Source organism: Pelmatolapia mariae, linkage group LG8 (assembly GCF_036321145.2).
Source record: "Pelmatolapia mariae isolate MD_Pm_ZW linkage group LG8, Pm_UMD_F_2, whole genome shotgun sequence".
Taxonomy (NCBI): Eukaryota; Metazoa; Chordata; class Actinopteri; order Cichliformes; family Cichlidae; genus Pelmatolapia; species Pelmatolapia mariae.
In genome coordinates this window covers 10549265-10577227 of record NC_086234.1, presented here as the reverse complement: position 1 = coordinate 10577227, position 27963 = coordinate 10549265, and the positions used below count along the sequence as shown (strand labels likewise).

The 27963-nt window shown below is 40.8% G+C and overlaps 1 protein-coding gene across 2 annotated transcripts; it reads left to right on the top strand.

Annotated features, from left to right (window-relative positions):
• The first annotated feature begins 377 nt into the window (after positions 1 to 377).
• mta3 (metastasis associated 1 family, member 3) lies at positions 378 to 27385 on the top strand. Of its 2 annotated transcripts, XR_010094786.1 has the most exons (20): positions 380 to 655; positions 2551 to 2618; positions 3647 to 3740; positions 8081 to 8207; positions 8389 to 8452; positions 9911 to 10028; positions 10196 to 10298; positions 10808 to 10907; positions 11001 to 11189; positions 11888 to 11962; positions 13125 to 13183; positions 13333 to 13451; positions 14881 to 15038; positions 16932 to 17154; positions 18863 to 18955; positions 19083 to 19244; positions 19565 to 19672; positions 19832 to 19863; positions 19947 to 20075; positions 26738 to 26809. XR_010094786.1 is itself a non-coding variant. In XM_063482786.1 (19 exons), the coding sequence occupies exons 1-19, from the start codon at positions 628 to 630 to the stop codon at positions 26907 to 26909; spliced, it is 2103 nt and encodes a 700-aa protein (XP_063338856.1). In that variant the 5' UTR covers positions 378 to 627; the 3' UTR covers positions 26910 to 27385. The 2 variants fall into 2 exon arrangements, 1 of the variants encoding a protein (XP_063338856.1); XM_063482786.1 differs by lacking the exon at positions 19565 to 19672 and having other exon boundaries at positions 378 to 655; positions 19947 to 20065; positions 26738 to 27385.
• The last annotated feature ends 578 nt before the right edge of the window (positions 27386 to 27963 follow it).

The following is a 27963-nucleotide window of genomic DNA, read 5'->3' as shown; positions in this document are numbered from 1 at the left end:
AAGCCTTGCTTCTCTAAAGTTATTAGAATTAGAAATGACGTACTCATTTCTAATTCTGTCCACTCTGGTCAAGGTGGATCATGTAACGATGCATAAAAGATAATAATAATAATAATAATAATAATAACAACAACACAGAGACTTCTTCATGTAAACAGTTCCTTTTAAGTTTTAGAGCCCTTTCTGATTTGTTAGGAATTTTAGAGAGACTCAGTTTTAATGATTAAATTAAAGTTTAAACTTCTGGCTTTACAGATATAAAAATGTCCAAAAAATAATGTACAAACTGCTTTCTTATGTTTTCTGAGGTGGGCTGTAAGTGTCTGCGCGTGTGGGCCGCGTGTGGCTGTGCTGCGCGTGCGCGGGCCCCCTCCAGCGTCAGCAGTGGTTTTTCGGGTTGATCCGACTTCTTTTGGCTGCCGTGAGTTAACTGTATCATAAAGGGTGCTGTGACTCGAAGGAGGAGGGGGGGTTGAATTGCCATAATTCTCCCGATAGGTTACACATCCGGAGTCCCGACGATCTTAATTTGTCGCTCCTTTTCCCTTCAAAGAGAGTGACTTTTATTGTTTTTATTAATTTATTCCATTTCTCTTAGTTTATGGTTTGCACACTGGGAGGGCAGAAATGGCGGCCAACATGTACCGGGTCGGAGGTATGTATGTCAGTGTGGATCTTTTTATCAAAGAGAAACCGTTACAGTTTTGCACCTCCTGGGTGTTATTTTGTGTTATTTTGAGCCGTTTGCATTTAATGGTGGAGATGCGGATGTGCTACAGCAACGTGGACGCGTTAAGTTGAAGCAGGAAGGTGAGAGTTGGTGTATATTTGAGATTCAAAATGGGTCAGGCCTCGCGTCTGTCGTGGCCACAGCAGCTAGCCGCCAGCTTGCTAAATGGTTAGCTGGCAATGTAAACATTTTTCACTTGTTTGCTGCTCCCCGGGTTTCTGAATTCTTAGACCAGGGGATACAGGGGGCTTCTACACGGATAGACCTCACGACTAGACGTGTGTTTCAAAGGTTGTTAACATGCTACCACGGACAGTCTAAAGCTGCCTTTGTATTTGCCACTCCTGGCATGCAGCCATTAGTACGAGACCTTATTTAGCTAACGTTAGCACCAGCGATGGCTTCACTGATTACAATTAATGCCGTCTCAGCGCTCGTTTGCTGCATTTAAGGATCGTATTTAACCATCTCGGTAACATCAGCTGCCAAACTGTTTTGCCAAAGTGACCACCTACAGTAACCACAAGTGCAATTAATTATCAAACAGGGATGCAGGCTGGCTGATTTGCTAGCTAGCTCCTTAGCAGTCTGCTGGAATTCAACATCAAATTATTGTCTCCGCGCATGGCGTCGCTGCGTCTGCTTTTACACATTTATGCACGAATACTTGAGCTTTAAATCCATACACAGACGGCCACGTATCCTAATTGCATTAATGCTTGACATGCCACGCAAACTATAGGCATCTAATGACATATCTTGCAGCACTTTATAACCGGTATTTTCGAGGTGCATCAGCTTATTGTCCCCTCACGTCACCTTTAGGGTAACTACTTCTGCTGCTTTTAGGTGCTCATTGTAAACTCCGTCAACTTGTCGCTAGGACACACAAACTTCCAGGTACATTCAGGTACAGTTTTTCTCCCTGTATGGAACAAGTCTTAACAAATGTAGTCAGTATTTTTGCTGCTACGTTGCAAACAAAAGATGGGATATGTAGTTTATTCATTTATTTAGGGTTTGTTTTTGTTTTGATTTTTTTTTTACAGCATTGCAAGACTGATGTGCAGTACATTCCCATCCTAGAGGCTGAGGGTTATCATACATATTAGCATGATGATACATAGACTCTAATGACATGCATGAAGTGATATGAATTTTGACAACTCTGACAAATATGCCGCTGCACTGTTTAAAAGTCTGGAACATGTGAAATGAAATATTACAGACTTTGTGTGAATGCTGCCTTTGCCACGACCTAAAGTTGTGTAAAGTTGGTGAGCAATCTTCTAATTAAAAAAAAAAAAGAGAGATATTGTTACATTTATTTTATTTGTCCCATTTGTTGGGACCTGGCAGTGTCGAAAAGACGCATAAGGGGATTCAAACCAGTGCTTCTGCATTAGCCTTACGGCATATGGGTCATCTACTCAAACCTAGAGAGCTATACTGGCATCTGGTGATGTTATTTATATGCATGGGCAATCTTTTTTTTTTTTTTTTTTTTTAATGGCATATTGAAGTTTTTATTGTCTTTAATTTATTTTTTCATACAAACTGAAACAGTGTGGTAACATATGGCAACAGTTTGAAAGACTATGATAATTTTGCACTTTTATTCACCCATAACTTGGTGGTTGTTGACTAGAGATTTTTCCTTTTAACTTTTCTGGTGCAACACTTTCTGAAAGTCACAACTTTGCACATATTTATTGACTAAAGGATATGCATATTCATTGATTTGACCTACTGTAGCGCCAATGTATTAGTTCATGTGGTCTATATATTTAAATATATGATGTGCGTGTTTCCTGTTGCAGACTATGTATTCTTTGAGAACTCCTCCAGTAACCCTTACCTGATCCGTCGGATAGAAGAACTCAATAAGGTACTGATGTGTGCGTTTTTCATTTTCATGTGTGCTTATGTTAGAGAATTCCTTGAATTCCTCTGTGCTCCTGTCCCCACCCCATCACTTTCCCATTGTTTGTGTGGATTTTGTGACCTTGTTTGTAATATGGCTTGAAAAGACAGGTGTTCCCTGATCTACCAACTGTCATTAGTATGGCTTGACACACCTGTGTGTGTGTAGGTGGGGTGATTATTATCAACATTTCACAAGCTCATGTAGCTTTGGGCTAAAGATGCAGATTTATTTTAATTACAAGCTGATACCAACTGTGAACAGCAGTGTTGTTGCTCTCTCTTTTTTCTCTCACCATTTTACCGTAATTCCTGTTTTATTTTGTTCGAAATCCTTCACAAGCATCGTTAATAGGTGTGTAAAAGCTTTTCCTGTGTCATGCTTGCACTGAGATATTCAGATAAATGCAGGTCATTATCAGATTGTGTGGGTGGAATAATGCCAGATCACATTATCATCCTGAAAGAGCGTACTGAGGCTCAATGTTATAATCTAAAGACAGGAGACATCGTAATTATCATAAATGATGAAGTAACAGGAAGTCCCTGCAGCATGATACCATTTAATAAAGCTCTGCTGTTGCAAATACAAGCTGTATGAAGCTTATCGTGTTTGTAAAGGTGAAATGGAGTGCTTGATCAAGCATGATGGACATTTTTGTGGCTTTTGCTAGTGCATCGATATGCACATCATTGTTCCTGTTATTTACTCCAGATCCTTTTTTATATAGATACATTTGCTTTTGCGCATAAACTTGGAAGCAGGTAGGTGGGGAGTATAAGTTGTTTCTTCTTCTTCTTCTTCTTCAATCCTTTTTCAAACCTTTTACCCCCACATCTAGTCATCAGTCACGACATTTAATACTAGCTGAGTTTGAGCACAGCTTGATAGGTACACAAAGGAGCCAGGTCTCTTGGGAAATTACAGGGTTGCACAGGTAGGTGTTGCCACTTATTTGAGTCAACCTGGATGTCTCTCCTCCTCTCTTTTAGACTGCCAGTGGGAACGTGGAGGCCAAGGTAGTTTGTTTCTACAGAAGGAGAGACATCTCCCACAGCCTCATCCAGCTCGCAGATAAACATGCAAGTGAGTAGCAGTCGTGACGCATCATATGTGAATGATTCCCTTCAAGCATCTGTGTAAAATAGTACAGTTTCTTTAGATTGTGTTTGCATTAATACACATTAAACTATTGTATTTGCATTAGAGGGTTCTGTGTTCTAATTCACCATCTGGTTCTATGTGGAGTTTGCATGTTCTTGACGGGTACTCCGGCTTCCTTCCACAGCCCAAAGACATGCAGTTAGTGGGGTTAGGTTAATTGGTGAGACTAAACTGCTTCTATGTCGGAATGTAAGTGTAAATGTCTTGATGCATGCTCAATCATCCAGGTAAGGAAAACCCAAAAAGTTGGAGACTGAAGAAGTCACTCGGATGAGTGACGAAACGTTTCTCCCACTGAAAACGCTATGTTCAGATGAGCAGAATAAACTTTTTGGGTAAGTGTGAATGGTTTCTGTCTTTCTGTGTTGGCCCGGTGACAGACTGGCGACCTGTCCTGGGTGTACCTCACTTTTTGCTTTATGGCAGTGGGGATGGGCTCCAGCTCAACTGTGACCCTGAATTAGATAAGCAGAAGAAACTGGATGGATGGGTTCTTTCTGTTTTGCTAAACTTTAGAGTGACTTGTCTTTGTTGGTTGGACAAATCAAGCAGTGTCACCTTGGACTCTATGAAATATTGTATTCTAAATTGTATTTTTTCCTTTAAGGAGAGTTGTGATATTTTAGACTAGTCAATTATGTGACAGAAGTGTAACCAGTGGTGAAGATTAAGCCATCCATACATCCATCCATTTTCTTTCACTTGTGCAGTTTAGGATCACAAGTGGCTGGAGCTGATTCCAGCTGTCATAGGCTGAGAGGCAGGGTACACCCTGGACTGGACTGGTCATCAGTCTGTCACAGGGCTGACACAGAGAGACAGGAAACCATTCACACTTGGGGCCAGTTTAGTATTACCAATCAACCCAGCCCACGCATGGTTTAGATGGTGGAAGGAGGCTGGAGTACTGGGAAAGAATAAGCAAGCACCACAGAAAAGGGCCCGAGTCTTGATTTGAACCCAGAACCTTCTTGTTTTGAGGATGTAATGTGATGGCTAAATTTCAACATGACAGATGATATCAGGGTGACTTAATTATCGAAATTTTTTAAAGACTTTAAACTTGAGACATGACACTTTGATTTTTTTTTTTTCAGAAAAAAATGTAATTAAGCTTTCTGTCAATCAGAATGACATTGCCATTAGTGATTCCTCTTGGCAACTTTGTAAATTGCGCATTTAACTAGAAATAAGAGGTTTTTAATGCCAGAGATGGAGACGTTGAAACCTAAATTTGTACTCCAACTTGGGGAGATTCATGTTTGTATTTCACAGTAATTTCTCAATTGCTTGTTACTGCATTTTACAGAATTTGAGTGTGGATGTGTGAAGTGAAAAGGAAAAGAAAGTGTCATCACAGCAACACCTATTCAGTGTGGGAAGCAGAGTACCTGATTCCAGAAGGCTATTGGCCAGAATAAAACACATTAATAGTTAGTTTCTCAAAGTTAAAAACATGCTTTCCACCAAAGCAGATTTCCAGTTTAGATGTGGGCAATGAAGAGCAGCAGGAGACCCAGTGAACAACATGTTTACTGCATTCACGTCATTCAGCACTGACTGGAAAAATACTGTTCACTGTGTATGTGTCATCGAACTGCTGGTAAAAACCAGTTATCCTGATTGAGGTAGACTTTATAAACATAAAGCGAGAACAAAAACATAAAACTTGCAGTATGCAGAGACAGAGCATTGATCAAAGTGCTGTGCCAGTTCTGCAAGGTGTTTGGTGTCCTTCATCTGCCAGCTGGTCAGAAGAAAATCGAGAAACAACAATAAAATTTATGGCAGCCTAGTGCAGTGTAAAAAAACCCAGTTAATTTATGTTTGACATTATTTCAGAGGGAAAACAAAAGAACGCCAACTAAATTTGATTTACAGGACGAAAACTTGACTGTGCAGAGTTTATGTAAGAGTCACAGCTGAAAACTTTTTACTTATTACCTGACTATCGGTGTGTGGGTTGAAGGTAGAAAGATACAGATGTGTGGCTCTCTTTTTGTCTGAAGCCGGGTGTATGCTGTGCAATTTTGGGCTGCCCCAGATAAAAGATAACCAACAAAGGAAGGAACTGAGTCTCCAGAGCGGTGATCACACAGTGAGAGATGGTTAGAGGTGTCTCGAATGCTCTTCCAACCTAAGATTCTTATAAACTTAAGATGTCCATTTCTCAGTAACTGCGGTTATAACTGTCTACTAACCAGCCAGGAGTCAGGAGCGCAGGTAGAAATGATCTTCTGATCAACATGACACCAGAACATGTGGGTGGACAAAAACAAACTCAAACAAAATAGAAGAAAAACATTGTGTTTAGTCTAGTTGAGTAATGGTTTGTATGAAGTGTCCTCCAGCTGTTAGACTGAGCCAAGGGGAATGTTGGATTGAAAGAAGCGAAAGAGAAATAACAGCTGTACATTTTGGCCTCAATTCAGCAGGCACTGTACAGTCTGTGTGTATCAAACTTTATATTTTATTATACCCGTGGACCATTGTAATCACACAGTATTTAGATGCTTTAAAATCTCAGCAGACAGCATTCCTACTCTTTTGTACTGGATATGGTACAATCAGACACACCTGTTTTAACATTAACTAAGCTTGTGACATCACTTAACTTTAGTAATGAGATGTTTCTATGTTAAATTAAAAAAAAAAAATCCTACCATTGGCTGGAATGAAAGACCGTACAGAGACACTAACCATGGTAGCACAAGATCAATAAGGGGTTTAGACCCCAGTTACAGGCTGTGTATAGATGGCCCTGAGTAAATCCAGCGCATAACAGCAGTGTGCAAGATGCTAACAGACAGGGCATACAGGCAACACCATAACAAAGTGCCTAGCATAGTATACAGGAACACAGGTATGGCCTTGAGGTCGCAATGGGACATGACTCCAAAGATGACTGAGCTAAAATCCTGTGGGATACAGATGGTTAACCAACTGGACAGAGTAGTGGTGGACAAGCAGAGGAAAAAGGCCATAGTGATGGATGTAGCTATACCAAGTGATGGCAACATCAGTAAGGAGAAACACAAAGCTGGAGAAAAACCAAGGGCTGAGAGAGCAGCTAGAGAAGATGGAGAGTAAAGTCAACTTTGGTCCCCATGGTAACACGGAGCAGTGACGACCCCCCCAATCTGGGAGAGTGGCTCCAGCAAATTCCAGCAACGACATCTGAGATCTCTGCTCAGAAGAGCGCAGTCCTAGGAACAGCTAAGATACTGCACAGGACCCTCAAGCTCCCAGGCCTCTGGTAGAGGACCTGAGTTGGAAGAACAAATAAAGACTGCCCACAGGGTGAGAGGGGGATTATATATAATAGTATTTTACAAAAACATGAGCCTTTGCAGATGTTGTGCAGAGTATTTTCTGCAACAAATGCTAGCTGTTGCAGTTTATAAATTTTTAACAGTAACTCTTTTCAGGATATTACATTTTTATGATTTCTTAATGTAACATTAACTGAAATGCCAACAGTTTACAGACTCTAATGTTGGTGTATTTTTCGTTTTCCCTGCTGCTGCTGTTCCACCCACATGTTGTCTTCAGCAAACAATACTGTCATGTTTTCAGAGTTTAGCCATTGACACGTGATTGGCAGTCTGGGTTTTAATCAATTGAGCAAGGCAATTTTTGCTGTGTCCTCAGCACATTGCAGGTGAATAAAATAATGTTCGTGGCAGTCGAAAAATTTCACTTTCAAATGAACACCGCTTTTTGCTGCTTCCTCTTTCAGCATTACTTGGGATCTTTCACTGTATATGGTGTGAAAGCTGCTGAAGTCATTCCCCTGTAAATGTCAGACCTATTAATTAAGATCTTTGTCTTACCTCACTGACTGTGTCCAAAATAATTCTATTTCTCTCTGAAACTGACAAATGCATGCATTTTCCTCATATAAATGTGACACTATATAAGTTCTAGTATATTGAAAATCCACTTATAGAATTATATTTATTCAAAGTGTATGCAGTGCCTGCACTGTTTACCAGTGATTTAATATGTTTATATACTGCCTAGTATTATGTGCTAACCAGCAAATCCAGAGTTAAAAAAGCATGGGCCTCCTCATTTGAGAAAGCACTGCTAACAAATGTGAAATTACAGTCTGAGGGATAAATTGAAGAATCTGTGAGTTTTGATGGGGTTTTTTGCATTTATTAGTCACTGTCTTTGTTTTTGTTTTTTGTCTCTGGGATATATTGATGACAAAAGTGTTTCATAAAATGGATTCATTTGTTTTGTATTTTCCTTTGCAGAGGAGCTCGAGGAGGAGAAGGAGAACCCAACAGAGACAGAGCTAACAGAAAAACAGAAACACCAGCTCCGCCACAGAGAGCTCTTCCTCTCCCGGCAGTATGAGAGTCTACCTGCGACACACATCAGGTACAGTGCACAGAGGCATACAAATACATACACAAAATGGACCGTACAGCTCGTCAACTAAAGGCAGTGCCCATGGATAGTCACTCATTCAGCCATGAACGCATCCATCACACAGCGCGCACTTCCTTTGTTTGTGTTTTTATATGGTGTGTGCTTCCTCCCCCCTCTCTCTCTCCATTAGGGGGAAGTGCAGTGTCGCATTATTGAATGAGACTGAAGCCGTTCTTTCATACCTTGACAAAGAGGTAAGCCTGAGAGGGGGGAACAAATTGATGTCTCTTTCTGGTTTTTGTTACCTCAAGCTGCATCATAGAAAGTCCGGTCATAATTTACATGCTTTTTCTTTCCTTTTCTTCTTTTTTTTGTTGTTGTTAAATTCTGTTGCTTCAGAAAGTATTCAGGCTTTTCAGATGTGTCCCTGCCAGTTATTAAACTCCTAAAAAAAGACTCGCACATTAGAAATCTGTTTCAATACAAATAATCCATTTGTGTCTTAAATGGTTTAGATGCAACTGTGTACACCTTTGCTTCATTTACCATAAGCAAATCTATGAATATCCAAATTAGTGCCTGCACCTTGGCCCACTCTTCTTCTGCATTTGTAACATCATGTGCACAACTCCCCAAAAGTTGATTCTGTTCATCTGGACGTAGTGTTTTCAGTTTCTGAAAACGCTACGTCCAGATGAACAGAATCAACTTTTGGGGATTTACTTACCTGGATGATTGAGTATGCATCAAGACATCATGTGCACAAGTTCCTCTGGTACATGGAGGCAGACGCAGCACTGGTTCACATTGCTATAAAATGGGTTTGTTAACCAATAGAGAAAAATGTAGTGTTTAATTTCTTTCATCAGGAAAATACAGGGTGCTGTTGGGGTAGACATAAAGTGGAATACATAAAGAATCCACAGTGTCTGTACCTAGCCTAGGACCTAGCTGTTACATGACAGAAATACCATTGCAAAGAATTAGGCTTGATTAGCACAGGAAGCGGGAATTTTCTTATCGTCTTGAAGTAAAGCCTGACTGGTGGGGAGTGAGCGGCCAGGTGAACTAGTGACTTGTGATGCATTTTTATTGGTAGTGATGAATAAAAATTGGGGAATGCACAAAAAAGGTTTGCCATTTGTGGGAAGAATCTTGACAATATTATCAAAAAGCTGAGGTAATGCAAGCCTGGACCTGTCGGCAACTTGTTGCTAGGAAGTGTGTATTCCCCCACGTTTTGGCTGAGTGATTGCTGGAGGTTGCCGGCAGTTGGTAGGTGAAATTAGTAACACAGGTATACGGTGCTGCACCAAAGAAACTTCACAAACCGTCACACTGTTTGCAACAATTTCACCTAGCAACAACCAGTTGGGGAAATAAACATTTTCCCCCTGCAACCGCAGGGTGCCTGGGGGTTGTGGGCGTCGCTAGGTCCGTGTGGCTGATGCTGCGTTCCTTTTGCTTTCTTTTTTTAACAGTTTTTTTATTGTTTGCTTAAACAGTCAAATCAAGCATGGCTTAAAAATGACCTAAACAAATAGTCAGTAAACAGTGGAGTAATATTTTCTTCTCAGTTGACTGATTATATTATACATGTTGTCTGTCACATAAGTATCATTATATCTGTTATAACACCTGGAGATCACAGGAATTCCAGCCCTGCCAAAATCTGGGAAGCTCCACATTAATGGATGTGATGTTTTCCTTAGGATACCTTCTTCTATTCGCTGGTTTATGACCCAACACAGAAAACCCTGTTGGCTGACAAAGGAGAGATCAGAGTGGGACCGCGTTTTCAGGCAGATGTACCTGAAATGCTACAAGAAGGTGAATCGCAGATTTCACCTTTATTTCTTTCCTAGCCCCTTTCCTAAAGCATAAACAAAATGTAATTAGTTTATAATTAAAACCATCACTAATAAGCAAATAAGCGTGGAAGGCAAATCCATTGTTATCCTACTGTGTGTGTGAGCTGTTGTCTCTGGGCTTTGCAGGTGAGGCAGATGAGAGAGATCAGGCCAAACTAGAAGAGAAACTGTGGGATCCAGAGTGCCCACTCACCAACAAACAGATAGACCAATTCTTAGTGGTGGCACGGTAGGTCGCCCTCACATCTACAACAACAACTTCTTGATCGCATGCACTGGATAGGCAGTTTCACAGATGTAATAATTCTGAGTTTTGGCACTTTAATAGCCCGTGGTGCTGTGAAGGATAGGCTGAAATATTTAGTGTGTGAGATAATATAAATGCACACTGTTATGAGCCATGGCTCATAAGTTTGGCTCATTATTTTCATTTTTATTCATTCAATATGTGAATTTGTCATAGGTTTTTGTTTATAAGGGAGGATGAAAATGAATTAAAAATGAATCATGCAGAGATTTAAATCGCTTTTTGGTTAATAAACGACTGTTTACTGTTTCTGATGAACGACTCATCTGTGTTTGCCATTTATTTTTGCTCCATACCACCCAGTGCATATTTTGAGCTGTGAGGCTGTTCGTGTTTACTTTGCAGACAAGCCCTGCACATTAATATGTCAGACCATGCAGTAAGCTGTGCATATATGTATCATGTATTGACTGACTGTGGGTAATTTTCAGGGCGGTCGGGACCTTTGCCCGAGCGCTGGACTGCAGCAGCTCTGTTAGACAGCCAAGCTTACACATGAGTGCAGCTGCAGCCTCACGAGATATCACACTGGTCAGTGGGACACACACAGTCGAACCCTGCAGCACCTCGCTGGGATTTAATTGATGGTTTTGTAAGCTTTTTTTCTGCGTGCATTGATTACAGTTCCATGCGATGGACACACTGCACCGCCATAATTACGATTTGTCCAGTGCGCTGAGCGTACTGGTCCCAGCGGGGGGCCCGGTGCTTTGCAGGGATGAGATGGAGGAGTGGAGCGCCTCGGAAGCTGCCATGTTTGAAGAGGCATTAGAGAAATATGGAAAAGACTTCAATGACATCCGACAAGACTTTGTAAGTGTTTTGTAATCATTCTGCCTGGTAATCCTGTTAACGTAGAAGTTATTCAAAAGAATATTACATTATTTATGGTGCTTTTAAGATATTTTGTTTTTATGTAGCATTTGATTGGTTGTTACCCATTACTGTGAGAGACTGCTCACTGTGCAGTTAAAGTCTTCATGTGGTGAAATGTATTCACAGCATGCCGATGGACAGTTGAGAGGTTCGACTTTGAGGCTTTGAGAAGTTTCCAAAGAGTCGTCCTCCCTCATCAGTGAAAATCTGTCACAATGGAAATCCATTGTAATCTGCATAAATTGAAGCTGCTGTTCTGTGAAGCACAAAATTACCAATTTTAGCACTCGCCTTTCAAGCCTGTGGGGGTGAGGGATGACTGTTTGGTTCTTTTGAACTCTCCTTCCCACCATCTACCTCTACTGTACAATAAAGCCAGGGTATGGGTGTATGCGGTGGCACCAGGTGCTCATGAATACTTATTAAATGTGTGAATTTCTCTGTGTTTCCGTCTGAGGCCCAAAACCAAGCAAAGCCAGTAACTCTGAGCCTCTGTGGTCACGATGCCTCTTGCTCATGAATATACATGAAGGCTTCGCACCCAGATGGCAAGAACATGAGATATTAATATCATTAATTTGCTCTGTGTCTGTCTCTCTTTCTCTCCCCGTGCTCGACCGTTTCTTCTTGTGAAGCTGCCGTGGAAGTCTCTGACCAGTATCATAGAGTATTACTACATGTGGAAGACTACAGACAGATATGTGCAACAGGTGAGAAAACCATGTAGCTGCTCTTTACATGCATCTTTTTTTTGTAATTAGTGTGTGTTTTTCTTATGTTTACACAAGATTAAACTAAACAATGCCACCCCTAACAACTGCATCGCACTTCTAGTGTGCAAAAACTCCTTGTTTCCTTTTAAAAATGCGCAAAAACTCATTGTTTCATTAGAAAGGCACAACAAAACCAAAGCAGCTCACGACAACTATTCCAACTGGCTTTCTGTAAAATCAAAAGGTTTCACACCGTTCAAAATTGGTCCCCACAACATTTTAAAATAAAAGGGGACAAAAAATGCTTTTGCCTTCTTAAAAAGTGACGTTTTCATGCTTGTTCATTTTTTTTTTAAATTAGAACTGTGTCCCTAGGGATACAAAATAAGTAGAAGTGGCTAGAATCAGGCTTTCTATTGAAATAAAGTTCTCACCCACAGCTCTGACCACTTTTGAAATGTCTTTTTTCTTTTTTACTTTTTTTTTCTGAGCTGCCAGACATAGTAAAAAGGTCCTCGTTATGTTTTTATTATAACGATATAAAGGTATTTGCAGTGATTAATTCTGAAGTGGCAGTCTGTATGAGTGCAGCTTAAAAACTGTAGGATACTTGTACTTCTAATTCAGTTGCACCATTCCTTGGACCTCCATTGCTTAATAAATTTGAAAAATGCTTGCTGCATGGCCTACTAAACTTTTTTTTCTAGAGCTATTGAAAACTTTATATAGCTATTCACAGACTAAGTGTTACGTCTTATGATAAAACTGCCCTCTGTGTAGAAACAGGGTAGTTCCCCTTAAGGTAGGCGTGGTGGTGCAGAACATGTTTACAACCAAAAAAGCAAAAAGTCTGGTTAAAAAGGTCCTTCTGTATGAGAAGAGCAACCAAATGTATAGCATGCACAAAGGGATAGCCTTTGCTCTCCAAGGATTTCATGTGCTCAGATATAAATTATGCTTTTTTGGGGCACATAAACACAGAGGGAGAAAACAACTTCTTTGAATTACATCAACAGATTGAATCATTATCACTGTAATTCCACACTCCAACTTTCAGGATGCAGGGCTGAGTTTTATTTGAAGCAATGCTTGTTAAAGGCAACAGTTATTTTTATTTTGGGATTAATGAAGAAATCCATTTTTTTTTCTCTCTGAACAGAAGAGACTGAAGGCAGCAGAGGCAGAAAGCAAGCTGAAGCAGGTTTATATCCCCACATAGTAAGTTTCTTTATTTCATATTTCAGTGTTTGCAGATGACATTGGATGTCTTTTGTCTGTTACTCTGCTTGTGGTGGACAGATGATGATTTTATGCAGTATAGCTGCTGTCACTCTGCTTCCTAAATCACTTTGTCTGTCCTCTGACAGTAACAAACCCAACCCCAACCAGATCTCGATGACCAATGGCAAGATGGCGACGGTGAACGGAGCGGGCCCCGGGGCCTACCACACAGCAGGGGGGGGCAGAGCCTGCGAAAGCTGCTACAGTGAGTTAGTGTGTGCGTGTGAGAGTGAGTGAGTGTGTGATTAGCTATGGCAAGTGTGAAATTAAGTGGTGAGGGCAGTGAACATAAGTCAATTAGAAATCAAATGGAAACAAATGAAGCCTTGGACAGCTGTCACTTCTCTTACTTAAAGAAGAAATGCTTTCCTTTTATTTTCAGTCACTGCTTATCTGCTTATTATTAACAGCTTCACAGACTAAAAGGGGAACTCATTGTCCCACAGTATGTAACCCAGAGTGTTAACAGAGTGCCTCTAGCTGCCTAAAAATATTAGATTTCACTTTGTCAGAGGATTAGCAAGCAGGGTGGTTAGCTACAGCCCAAGTCACACATGCCTAGAGCAAAACCAAGATAATTTTAACTACTTTGCTTTCTTTCTTATCTCTTCTATTATTATTTTTACTTTCACCCTTACAAGGAGAGCCATTTTTAAGCATGGGTGCAATGATTTTGATAAATAACCTGGAACAAAGGCCCAGAGAGCGTTTGATGACCCCCGGCAACCACCGATCACAAAGAAGAGGGAAAAAAAGTATTTCCCAAACAGACTGAAGGTGTACAGACTCTGCTTCTGGTTGTGTAGTGCCATGCAGTTTTGCTGCTGCTCAGGGAAGGGCTGGCATATATTTGTAGGTAAATCTAAATCTTGCGTGCAAACTGCAGGCAACTGTGGCAGTCTGCTAGCAACCAAAAACCAAAACAAACCCATCGCCCCAAGGCTTTTGGTGCAGCAGTGTTTAACTCTTTGTGACCAGTTTCACCTTAAATCAACCTATTGGAGGATACACATTTTTTGCCCCTTGCACTGGTGGTTGTCAACAAAAATCTAAGTAGCATAAAGTGCCTTCAACATAACTGTTTCTGAATTATAACAATCCACTATAACACAAGTTGCAAGATTCTCTGGATATTTGACTTTTCAGTAATAATAATTCTGCTGGACATAAAAATCTGTCTGCGGCAGACTTCTGCTGATGTCACGTTTTATTGATGATATTCATTTTTGTGTCCCTTGGTGGGACTCAATTGCACTGAGAACTGGGAGAATTGTAAAAATTATAATCTGAGTTCTGCTTATTAGTTCTTGAACACATCCTAACATTCCCCTTAAAATCTACTGTAAAATGTAGAATATCTTTTAAAAAAATGCTGACAACTAAAATTATTTGATGGAAATGATAAATCTAAATGCCTAATATCTGCTCACTTTGCAGTACAATGGCCTTGTGCACTGTTTCATGTTTGTAAGCACTTAAAGTCAGTAGCAGGCATATAGAGTGATGTCTTGTGTAGTATGAATATTGATAAAATCACACAGGGAAAGATGGAGATCAATATTCTTAGTGTCTTGAGACCAGTTTTTTTTCTGCCAGCTCTCTAACAAGTGTTAATGGATTCCGTACATTAACAGCCATGCAGTCAGCCCAGTGGTATTCATGGGGGCCTCCAAACATGCAGTGCCGTCTGTGCGTCTCCTGCTGGATGTACTGGAAGAAGTACGGTGGTCTGAAGATGCCAAGCAGAGCTGAGGGTCCAGAGGAGAGGACCTCACCCACTCCAGCAAGCAATGTAAGCTCAGTGGAGGGTACAGAGAAGGGTTTCTGCAGGTCCTTAAAACATGTTCATATTAGAGTTAGACAAAAACAAAGCCTTTGAAACAAACTTGTAAAAATCTGTACCTCCTGTGTGATGCAGCGTTCCTGACACTTTAAATTTGGTGACACATTTTAAGCTGTTCTTTTAGCCACAATTTGCCTTTATCTTAAGTTCAGACACTAGAAACCAGCTAGCTCCTGGCCCTTTCACATCACTGATGAGGCAATCCCAAAATGATAATCTTAAGCTGTGGTAAAAATGTTCTTCAACTGGAATACAGCTGGTGATGGTAGTGTGGGTTATTTTGGTGATCCTCTGCTTGCTGAAGGTTACCATAACCAGAAGCTTGGAGCAGATGGAGAACTGGTTCATGTGCCTCTGTGTCAGAGGTGGGCAATCAGTTTTCTCAAGGAGAAACTGAGAACACAAGAATCTTGGTCTGTTGTGGAGGGCTGTAGCGATGAGCTGATCTCCATTCTGCTCAGTATTCATTTTTATCTCTTTATAAGCTATTGGTGCAGCCCTTCATAGCAATCCCAGTTTCTCGTGGCCTCTTGGGAAGATTAATTACCCAGCCGTGCTCTATGCTAAACCCCTCGTTGGTGCAGAGCAGAACGAGGGTTACCATTGCTAGCTGCAGTCTAAGACGAAGGAGTTGGAGTTTAGCTGCATGATGACTCACCGTAGAGGTTGCTGATTGTGCCGCAGTAAAAATATTTTTAAGGGACCATCAGGCACTCAGTAGTTTAACCCGTTTACCATCTTGATGTAAATTTTATGGATGCAGTGACAAAATATCCAAATATCCAGATGTAAAAATAATAGTAGTCCAAGAAAGTGGCTGATGGAAACCATAATAGAAGCTTTTACTAATATCAGTCCTCATGTGAAAACAGTGGCTTTGCTTCTGTATCACAAAACAAGCTCGATTGCCAGTTATCTAATGCAGTCTAATGCAGCAGCCCTGCAATAAATCCTCCCCTCAGGAAGGTTGTAATGCTCGATTTTTATCTAAACTGTTTTCAGAAGGGTGCTGATTCAACTTTATGGCCGTTTTGGAGGCTGTAATTATCCGCTGGCATAAACGGGGCGGGCAAATGATTAGATTCTCCTCACTGTATTACACAATACAGTTCAACAGCACCACGAACAGTAGCCTCCACAGTGACGACAGAGTGAATTAGACTCCCCTCTACAACAGTTTGAACCACAAAACAGTTTTGTGTTAAATATGCATGTTTTTAATAATAAATAACAGTAAAATCTAATTTGTTTTTCAGATTTTTGTTAAAGCCTTCAAACCAGCCAATGTGAATCTTTTGATAATGGTTTTTCAAAATAAAATCCAATGATACAGAAGCTAGTGCAGTGGTTATCAAACCTTTTCTGGCATGCTCCCCCCCCCTCCAAGAAAGCCACCATTCTACATTTTAAACTAATAGCCATTGTTAATAAAACCAAATCCAAGTTAAATTTGGGTGACATAAAGGTCAGCATGATATATATACTCAACCCTTTTATTCCCTTTTTATTGGAATTTTTAACATGATACACTTTTGGGGGGGGGGGGGGGGGGGGTTTGAACAAAATTGTCTATTTTTGAGTTTTTATGCTCAGTGCAGCTCTTTGATGCGCACATATGCACTAAGGCTGCATTTAAATGAAGTTGAGTTTTTTCCCCCTGCAAAAATATAATCATTCAACTGAAGTTCCCATTCCCAACCCAAGAGTTTAAAAACCATTGGATTTGTTGAACCATCTCTGACTTTTACATTTTCTGCCAGATGTCAAACTGATTTAATTTTCTTTTGTGTTTTGTTTGTTTGTTTGTTTTTTCCTTCCTTTCTGTCCCTCCCTCGATCTCAGGAGTCTCGCTCAAGGAGTCACGCTCCCCGCCAGTCCAACCACATGGTGCCGATGCGAAACAGCAACAGCCCCAAATCCTCCATGAAGACCAAGCAGGCTTTCCTGCTGCAGGCCACCCGCCTCACCAAGCTGGCCCGGCACATGTGCCGTGACATCATCAGGCTGCGCCGTGCTGCGCGCCGGCCCTTTGTCCCCATTAACTGTGGGGCCATAAAGGCAGAGTGTAAGAGCTCTTTCAATTCCTCCTAACTTCTGCCACATGGATACACATACACATCTCCAGACAGAACACAACATACAGAGACACACACCAACACACAGACACCTCCCCTCACCCCGACTGCCCCACCATCAACCCCCGACATCTCTGCTCGCCTCTGCCCCACCCACCCCCTCCGTCTGTCTCTTTCTGTTTTTATTATAATTATTGTTATTATTATTTTGTTTTTTGTATTCTCCCACCCCGTTTCCAATAAAGACTGCCTGTCCTCATAACTATGAGTTTTGATCATCTTTTCATTCGTGTTTTTTCTTTATTTTTATTTTTTTTATTCTTTTGCCTGTTGTTATGTTTCTGAGTCACTTTGAACCAAAAGCCATTGTTCGAGTGGTTAAACAGGGATACACACACCCGCGCGCGCGTGCGGGCACACACACACACACACACACACACACACACACACACTCTGACTGAAGTCGCTCCTGTCATAATGAATAGATTGTAACAGCATCCAGTAGAAGTCTAGTCTGAGCCGTATATATTTGCTGAAGTTGCTGGTAGAGGAAATGTATTTTATTAAGAAAAGCTCTATTTTGCACGGCACTCCTGGTAAAGGTGCGTCCAGTCTGTGCTGTTATGACTGAGTGAGTTGTCTCAGCCACATATGTTCATTGTAAATACTGAACCTCAGCTTCACTGTCTTTGCCATCACCATTTTTAAATAATTTTTTAATTTAAACTTCTTCCTCCTTTTTTTTTTTTTTTTTTTTTTTTTTGCACATGCGTTTTTCCCTCCTATTGATCATGTGTGTATCTGTGTACAAGACAAAGTGAACTGTTTGGATTGATTGTGAGCTTCAGACAGATTTGGAACCCTGAAGGAAGGAAGGTGAAGAGAAGACTTGGGTATAGCTGCTGGCTGCATCGCCCCTAGCAGATCAGGCCCAATCATAAGGAGTCCAGATCCCATTTGGGGATGGACCTTTTGCCATATTATTCACTCAGCTAATTTCCTGTGTTTCAAATCATGCAATATTCATATGAATCCACCCTGTCTCGTATATCCTGTGGACAGGATTTGCCACTCAGACTCATTTCTCGCCTTCGATTTCCCCTCCCTCATCTTTCATTCTCTAACGACTGTTGCAATATTCTCATCTCATCTTCTACCTCTTTTTTTTTTTTTTTTTGCTCTTTTCTTTCATTGCTGTGTGAATGTGGAGTAGACCTGCAATAAAGTCACACCTGAAAGCATCTCTTCTGAGTCCTTGTGCTTCATGTGTCTGTGTTCTCTGTCCATCAACTCCACCACACTCAGAGGAAGCACAGCGGCACCCCCGCCTCCCCCACTCCTCAGCATGGACTCAACCTCCAGTGCCTGCTGTCATGCCGTCTTCATAATTGAATGTATGTGTCTACGATATGTTTTCATGCATGTAAGCATGTGCTGACATCTGTATGCGCATGTGAGAGGGGGGGAGATTTCTCCTCCCTTAGAGCAAGTCGCTGCAAAATACCTCAGTCATTTGCTCCTTTGCATCAAATCCTGCATCTTGTGGTCTTTATCCATAATCATGTACCTGAGAAGAGGCCATTTTCATCTGCATGAGATGTTCATGTTGATAAACGGATAAATAGGGTTGTTTTTTTATTTAAATACAGGGAGAAGAGGGGATTGACACAAATTTCTGTGTATGTGTGTTTGGTTTAGACATGTTAAGGGTGTCGGAAGGGCAGGGGACTCGCCTACCTAAAACCAGAGCCGCCCAAAGGAGCACTCTGACCAGTGTCCTGCAGTTTCTAGGTAAATGAACACACAGTCAGTGTTTGAGCAGTAGGAGTCTAACCCATTAAGCCAATAAAACATGAGCAGAAATAACTCAGATGGTCTATAGGAGCCACTTCATGCACCTCCGGTGTGTCTTTTCCAGAGTCCCGTCCAGCAACCCACGCCCCTCGCTCCCACCGCACCCCGGGCCTTCAGACGCCTCCCCCTAGACGCCTCCTCTCCTCTCTACCACACGGGCCTCATGGCATGCTGGGAAAACGCAGCTATCATCACCACAGCAGGGCTGACCCAGACAGGCGCACAGGTACATCACAGACTCTTATTAATCAGTAAAAAGAAAAAGAGATCTGATTTAATCCAACAAAGGTAATTATTTTCAGATTTGCTTAACTTAATCCTGCTCAAAAGCAGAAAGTCCATTCTGTTTAAAGCCCCCCACATTCAAAAGAAAAAAAATGCATCCCTTCTTTCTTTTTTTTAAGTTACTCATAATGTGAATTAAGTCTGGGGAATAAATAGTGTTGATATCCAATGTTTTGTTATCCTTATGCTTAATAAAAAATCCAATTAGTAGGAATACATCTGGAGTTGATAACCTTTTCTGCCATTTCTTATCTAAACTAGCTCGTTGGAGAGAATGACAACTAATTCTAATGAAAACGAATCAGCAGATGGGGGTCATTTGGATAATTTGGATGGTTCAACTTCAGTTTGACACTTTGTTTTTTATTGGTAACTTCACTTTTTTTTACTGAAATTGAAACACAGTCATTTGTTGCACAACTTGTAACTAGGACAAGAAATAAAACCAATCAATACTACTCGCAACTGGCAGATTCCCTCATGTGTACTTTGCCTCTTTCTCTCACTGCTGTGGGTTTGTTTTTGCAGAGAACCCAGGTACAACAGGTGGACCTCTCATGGTAGGCTTATTTTCTATTTGCTTTACACTTCCTCTACAGCTGCATTGACTGCTCTTTGTAACGTTCGGATGTATGTTTTGCAGCATAACGGCCGCAACAGCAGCAGTGGAAATACCAGGGGAGGAGTGATGATTCGCAAGAGGCGCCCTAATTGGATTGACGCTCCCGATGACAGCTTCTTCCTTGTCACACGGGAGACCAGGTAAGCAAAGGTGACCCTTTCTTGAATTCTGATAGGCTTGTTGTGTGTGTGTGTGTGTGTGTGTGTGTGTCTGAAGGAAGATGCTGACAGCTGAGCGAAAGCAGATGACAGGAAATAGGCTGGGACAGAAATGGACAGCGAGTTATTTTTGTCTCATGGTGACCTTGAGACAGATGCACAATGCACATCAGCTCAAAAGGATACAACACAATGCCCTAAGAGTGCAAACACATCAGCGCATCATTCAACACTGTTTTGACCAACTGGATGGAAAATTTGGAAACTGATTAACACACTCATGTCATATTGTACTATTTTTTTTTTTTGTGGGGGGGGGTTAAGGGGTTTTGACAACTTTAAAGGATTTTAAATCAGTAAGAAGCTTGGGCAGCACAGTGGTGTGATAGTTAGCACTGTTGCCTCACAGCAAGAAGGTCCTGGATTTGAAGGTCCTTTCTGTGCAGATGTTCTCCCTGTGTCTGCGTGGTTTCTCTTGGGGTACTGTGGCTTCCTCCCGCAGTCCAAAGTCTTTAGATTAATTAGTGATTCTGTCCATGGTGTACCCCACTTCTTGCCCTATGGCCACTGAGATAGACTCAAAACCCCTCCTTCGAATTAGATACATGGAAGAAAATTAATGGATCTATAAATAGTACAAATTTCATGCTTGATTTGCGTTTTTAAGTTTACTATATCTAAATTTGGCCCCTTTCACAGTTTGTTAAAGTTTGCAGACTGTGGGGAGTGTGCAGTGCATAAGAGCCAAAGTGCAACAGACCAATTAACAACAAGCTGTATATTCACTGATAAAAGCCCAAATGTTAAACAGATGTTATCCAGACACCACAAGAGAACATGCAGGTAAGTAAACAGAGACTAAGGAGAAGAATTGGACTATTTTATATATACATGGGCTAATCAGGGGATTACCCCATGAACACAGTGTGGTAATGAAACACAAGTGAAGGTGAATCACACAGCAGAGGACAATCACTGACAATGAGGAAGGGAAGTAGAGCTAAAGAGCAAACATGGAAGACATAAGAGCCTGATAACTAAAAAAATGACAGTTTTTAACTGGAAACAGTGAAACGCAGACACACGAACAAACTAGAGCTAACATGTATCCAGAACTGAAGACTCACAGAAAATCAAAACTAACAGTAAAGAGAGCAAAGAAACAAACAGAGAACAACAATCCCAGTTCAGACCTTTGAGACTGGTCCCATACTTGGATTCAGTCAAGGATGTGGATGCATTTTTTCCCATATAGACATTAATCTTGTGCTTCACTGTGAATTCAATTCAATTTTATTTATATAGAGCCAAGTCACAACAATAGTTGCCTCAAGGCGCTTAAGGATTTGTCTCGGTCAGATTTCTGGTTATTTATTTATTGCTGTCTGATTCAGTTCAGTTACCTTTTAGCTACATTAGCCCTGTGGGTCTGAGGGTTAGGTGGTGCAGACATTCAGGTTCCCAAGGGGTGAATGTGAATATCATATGCCACTTATGATGAATCCTCTCGTAAGCACAAGCATGTCTTTGAAGGCACGGGTGAAAAGTTGGTATACTTTCTGAAGATTTAATCAAAGTCCAGCTGAAATGTAAGATTTCATGGTGCATTCAGGTAATTTAATAAAACATTTAATAAACACGATTAACTGTGCCATAAACAGCTGTTCAAAACATGCTGTTTCATCATTCTCCAGCTTTTCAGCTGAAACAGCCTGCCATTGATTTTGTTGCTGTTAAATGTTTTTAAAGCTTTGAATACGCGTATACATTTTTAATAAAAAACCTCTTCATTCAAGTGTATTCACCTTCATGGTCTGTTTGTTTTTGCATTGCTTTAGCCATTAATATACTTTTTTCTATGTGACTGAATTTACATCCATTTACTTTTTCTTTAAATGTACACATGCACATTCCCGCATGGACTCATACACGTATGTGTGTGTTCCCATGTGCAAGAGAAAGATGTTCCTCCATTAAGCCTGTGTCTAAATGAGCCATAGCGCTCGGCTCTCACAGCCGCCCTCGGACCGCTGGGGCTAAAATTAGAGGAGGCTAACTGGTGCAGATGGAGCCTGGCACCGTTGTGCCCTGAGTGGAAATATCATTACCACATTAACCATGGCTGCACTTGCATGAATCACTCAGTTACCACCAAGGCAACATGGCCGTGTGAGTGGGACAGCATCGATCTGAATTCTGCACCCTTTGTTTAATTGTCACCTAGTAGAGACAATTAATGCCTTTCTGAACAAAATGCATTAATAGATGTGCCCTGAAAGGTTGGTGCTAATGAGAAATGATCAGAGGTTTCATCAACTCCCTTTCTTTGCCTCTCCTTCTCTCTGAGTATGATGAAAACACAGAGTATAGACAAGGGGTTGGAGATGTCTCCCACTCATTCAGGGATGGGAGACGGATGAATAGAAATGAAAGTAGAGATGACAAAATGTGTTTCATCGTCATTAAAACAATTCTACTAGTTAGGCAATAAAAATTTTGAAACTATGGACAGGAAAATGCAAGAGATATGTTTTTTAAAAAAAACTTTTTAAAATATTGTGTATTGTGCAATAATCACACAAGAACTGGACTTAAAATCAGCGGCAGCAGGTCTTACAGAGAGATCAATCCAAATGAAAGACTTTTTATTTGAATTGCCATCATTGTGTCTAGAGGAGGTCAGGAAAAAAGCAAAACATGGAGTGTCTACAGCTATTTGTAAAACATGCTGGAGGCTTTGTCATGGTTTAGGGCTGCATTTCAGCCAGTGGTGTTGGGCATCTTGTCAAACTTGATGGCATTGTAGATGCAGAAAGTACCGTCAGATTTTCATCCACTGTGCAATGCCATCTGGAAAGGATCTACTTGGCATGGCTTAATTTTTCAGCAGGACAATGATTCCAAAATCACTGCCAGTGCAATAAAAACATACCTGGATAGAAAAACAGAGAATGGAACACTATCAGTCAAAGACTGGCACCCCCAGGGCCTGGACCTCAACATTACTGAGGCAGAGGTGGATGAACTCAACCGTAAATGGAACAAAAGGCAGCCAACATCCAAAGCATGTCTTTCATGTAGCCCGGAGAACTATTCCTGAAGACTACTTAAAGAAAGTACAAGAAAGTAAGCGAGAACATCCTCTGGGAACTATAGTAATCTTTAGCAATATTTCATGGCTTTCATGTAAAGACTGTATGTTAAAATATTTTGTTCACATGTAAATTGCATTTTACACTCAAAGTATAAACCGGGTATAAAGAACATACTCAGTGGTTCCAGCCCACTTTTACTACCTTTTAATGTTTTCCTCCCTTGAGGTGACTGCAGTCCATAAATAACCAGTAAATACGAAACTATTACACCACTGTTCCTCATTTCTTTCATTGCCGATAAAAAATAGCACTCCAGTGACTTTTTCCCCCTTATTTAATTGGAAAAAAAAAACCCATTGCATTTTGGTGAGTAAATGAATGGCAGCTGGTTTATTTCCTGAAATTGAATACTCCCAAGATATCACAAAAATCAGATGTTTGCAAAGAGAAATTGCTATAAATTGGACCTAATATGTTTTCCTTATTTTCTCTCATATATCCTTACCAAATACTTTTGTAGATACACCTGTTTAATCGCTTGTAAATCTCTAATCAGCCAGTCGCATGACAGTAACTCGCAGCACAACTTTCTGAAGTTCAAATCGAGCATGAGAATTAGGAAGAAATGGGATTCAAGTGACTTTGAATGTGGTCGGGCTCTTGTGCCAGATCGGCTGATCTGGATTTTTCCAAAACTTCAGTTTCACAGAGGATTTTCCCACACAACCATATCTAGGGTTTACATAGAATGTAACTTGGATAAACACTCAACAACCAAGTTATACTACAATGGTGGAGCTCTACATTAGCATGGCTAATGTTTTAAATAATAAGTGTATGTAAAGGTAATCCTTGTGAACCAAAGGCTAGGGCTTTGGTCTTCATGATGTCTTAGACAAATTGGTTATCCCTAGATTGGTCATCCGAGGCAAGGAAGCTCCACCCAACTGGTGATTAAATCTTTTGCAGCCGGTCAGAAGAAAACTGGATTAAGGATAGAAAAGCTAAAACTAAGGGGCTTACTTTAAACTATGAATCATGATAAGCTACTATAGTAGAATCCATGATTAAAAATAAATGGCAAATGGTAAATGGACTGATTCTTATATTGCGCTTTTCTACTCTTCCGGAGCACTCAAAGCGCTAAATATGGAGCTGGAAAATGAGCACGTCTCAATTCTTCCCCAAATTTGTCACATTATCCTTCAGATTTTATGGATTTGCCTTTGGAGAGGTTCTGAACTAAGCAATCAAACTGCAAATAAAATGGATAAACAAGCTTCACAGCTAAAACAGCAAAATGGTGCTTAAAGTGCTTAACAATGCCTGAGTATTAACAGTGTTATAATATCATATATCGAATGACCGTCTATAGCAAAGCGTCAGAAATGGGGAACATTAGGATACAGAAGCAGAGCAAAGCAGAATATAAATGAGACAGGCTGATATGTTTGAGGATAGATTTACATGTTTGCTTTCTTCCTCCCAACAACCAGATGAACAGACAACCAGCAGAGATAAATCAGTTCTGTTTTCCCCCCGTGTTATAAATGCGTGTCCTCTAACTTTGAGCCATAGCACATGCATGCGGTGCTCAGTGTCAGGGTATACTGTACTTGAGAGATTTGTGTGGAGACTCTTGCATGCACATTCAGACACATTTCGTGTTGTTGGATGTACTGGCACATAATGTACTGTAATCTGCTCGGTAGGAGATCCCTGTGGTTCGGCACATTATAGTTGTGCAGCGCAGCGGGGATTTGGAGGCAGCCGGTGTGTTTTGCGTTCACAATACGAGAAGCAACATTTACAGCAATAGGAAAGGGGAAGAAAATGAGATTGCACAAAGAGCTTTGCTGTGCATTAAGTCTCAGACTGCTCTAAGGGAACCATGAATAATCACCTATACATTGTGGTTATGCACCTTGCATTTGTCTCCATTTGGATTCAATTAGCGCTCCGTCCAAGACTTGTGAGTGTGTCCCAAGAATCTGGGATTCTTTAGTGCCTGTGGGTTGTAAAAAGTGCTTTCCTGTCATGCCGCAAAGCCCACTGCAGTCTGGAAATTACCTACAAAGCCCTCTACGAGCCAGAAAATCCTGCAAAAATGTTCTCCTCTATTACTTCATAACAGACACGTGTATTTGTTCTGGTGCTCGGAAGGCGCTGCACTCTCCTATAGTAAATCTCTCGAGATGAGAAGAATCTAGTTGTATCTAATTACCTTCTCAACAGCCTGGATCCGCAATGTATTGCCCTCCAGCTGAACTGTGCTCATATTAAATCATTCAAACTACCCTAAACTTCACAGCTTTCTCTCTTTATGAGATTTTTCATCTTCGTGTCTTGAACTGGCCGTTCTCTGGCTGTTTGCACTTTTCTACTTAAGTTGCGCTGATCAGAGACATCAGAAGCCATTTTCTTGCTCATATTTAAGAGACACTGCTAAAACCAGAATCAGATGTTGACTGATGATTAAATTTTTTCCAACCAAACAACCAGATGATTAACAACCAGTAGCGCAGTATGTCAAGCTGCATATAAACCCACGGTGATAAATCAGCTGTCTCATGAAGTCAGTTTCATAATTTGTATATTTGGGCTCTACGTGTTGATGCAGTCAACATGAGTAATCGTCTCAGACAAGCATTATTTGCAGGCTAAGAAATACATTCAGAAGCCACTTTATTAAGTACACCTACTCATCTGCTTGTTACTGTACAATCAGTCAGTCACATGGCAGCAATTCAGTGCTAAAGTATTAGTAAAAACATTTTTTTTGTTGTTTGTTTTGTTTTATTTATTTAAGGATTTTTGACTCATGTTGAGTTGAGTGATTATCGGTTCCCTGACCCTCGAGGCAATAGTTGGATTAGCTGCTGATATTTGCATTTTTAAGCAGTGAAATACAGTTAAAGTACCAAAGGTAAATTTGCTTATAATACCATTTCTGTAAAACGTAGTCCAATGGGTTATAACTGCTGACATTGCAGCTTGGCTTGCTAGGGAATTTCCTAGGGGATTGATAAAGTCTTACCTATAAAATTTACCAAATCTTTGTATTATTAATCTGAATTTGCAAAGTCAGTAGTGCCGATTGTTAGAAAAGGTTGTAATAATAAAAGATGAATATATAGTATGATGTTGAGCACAAACTGCACCACATAGTATGCAATTTTTTCAGATTACTGCATTAAAAAATTCCAAAATCCTACAAGCATAGTTGAACTACTGCCCAGGTGTAAAGATGTTAATTTCAGCTGCAAAGTTGTGCATTTTAACACATGAGTTTATGGTAATAAGACTAACCAGACTAACCAACTATGAAGCCAGTCTCTGGTAGTCTTTTGTAGAACTGAGGCACTTAGAAGTTGGCTTCAGACCTGGAGTTGAATGAAAAGCATAATATAAGCCCCTGAAATATGGCAGAGAGGAAGCATAAAACAAGTACCAAACGCCTAAGATCAGGAACATCCTTTTAGTTTTATTAATGCTATTTATCTCTGCATCCCTGTTTCTTCTTCACTCATCTTGTCCCATGTTGTCTCCATCCATCTAGGCGGGCTCGACGGATGTTGTCTCGCTCCCAGCTGAGGCACGCTTGCCGGCAACCTTGTGAGCAAATCACCCTGCGCAGGGTCTCCCAGGGTCCACCGCAGGGGCTTGTCCTCGCCCCTCCACACCCTCACCCCAGCCTGAGAATGCGAGGCCCCATTGTTATCCACGATTGATCGGATATGGACTCTCCGACCTCCACTCCACCTGCACTTCTGCGTACACACTAATGAATTCTCACCACCTGTTCTGCCATTAAATCCTCAACCCCCCCCTTTACTTTTAGTCCTAAAAATACCATTGTATCCCCTGACAACACTTAAACAACCTGTCTAACTGTTTGGCAACAGAAGGATGCGATGAGCTGCGATGCAATAGAAACATAAGCCTGACCTGACTGCAAGTGCTGCCTGTCTTTACTCCCCTGGGGATTACATTTGTATATGTATATACTGTATCTGGGTGCACGTAGAGAGCGTGCTTATATATATGTGACCCTATCAACCAACACATGAGGGAGTGGTCCGAGCGGATGTTGATGTCCGCTGTTTTTAGTTTTTACAGGATGGACGTAACCACAGGACTTTGTGTGACCTTTGTGTTGATGGTGAATTTTCGTGAAGTTTTATCAGTTTGTATAAAGTTATTTTGGGTGGGGGCATGGGGGCTTGAATTAGTGTGGGGAAGGGGTAGCGCTGCATTTAAGGGGGAATGGGGTTCTTTTAATATGGGTATCAAGACACAAGTCCACTGCTAACATTAAAAAAGAAAATGCACTATACTGAGATTGGCCATTTAAGACATGACTGCTATAAACTGTGTTTTAGTTTCAGTCATTCACACACCTCTTGAAATCTAAATAAATGAGCTGGAATCAGTGTTGAAGAGAGATGAGATATTTAAGTGGGGTCTTTTTCTGGCTCCATATTTCTATTCTTGGACTATACTGAAGTGGTTTTGCATCATTCACTCAGGCTCAAAATGAGCCTTGTATATCTTATGCTGGGCTTTGGTGCAGATTCTCACAAGCAAAGTAAAGCATTTTTATCTCCTCTCCAGTTCAAGCCAACTTTTAACTGATTGGCTGCTTCTTGCAAACAGAACATCCTAAAAGGAATCCAGAGTTAAGAATGGTAAAAACTGTCTCAAGCATAAGCTTTTGTTTCATACACACACACTTTTGGCATGTTTAAAGGGGTCGTATTATCAGTGTTGCTGATTTAATTAATA

Coding starts and splice junctions, on each gene's coding strand:
- mta3 (XM_063482786.1), top strand. CDS start 628: ATGGCGGCCAACATGTACCGGGTCGGAG. Junction 19,245..19,831: donor TGACCCAGACAGGCGCACAG/GTACATCACAGA, acceptor TTGTTTTTGCAG/AGAACCCAGGTACAACAGGT. Junction 20,066..26,737: donor CTTGTCACACGGGAGACCAG/GTAAGCAAAGGT, acceptor CCATCCATCTAG/GCGGGCTCGACGGATGTTGT.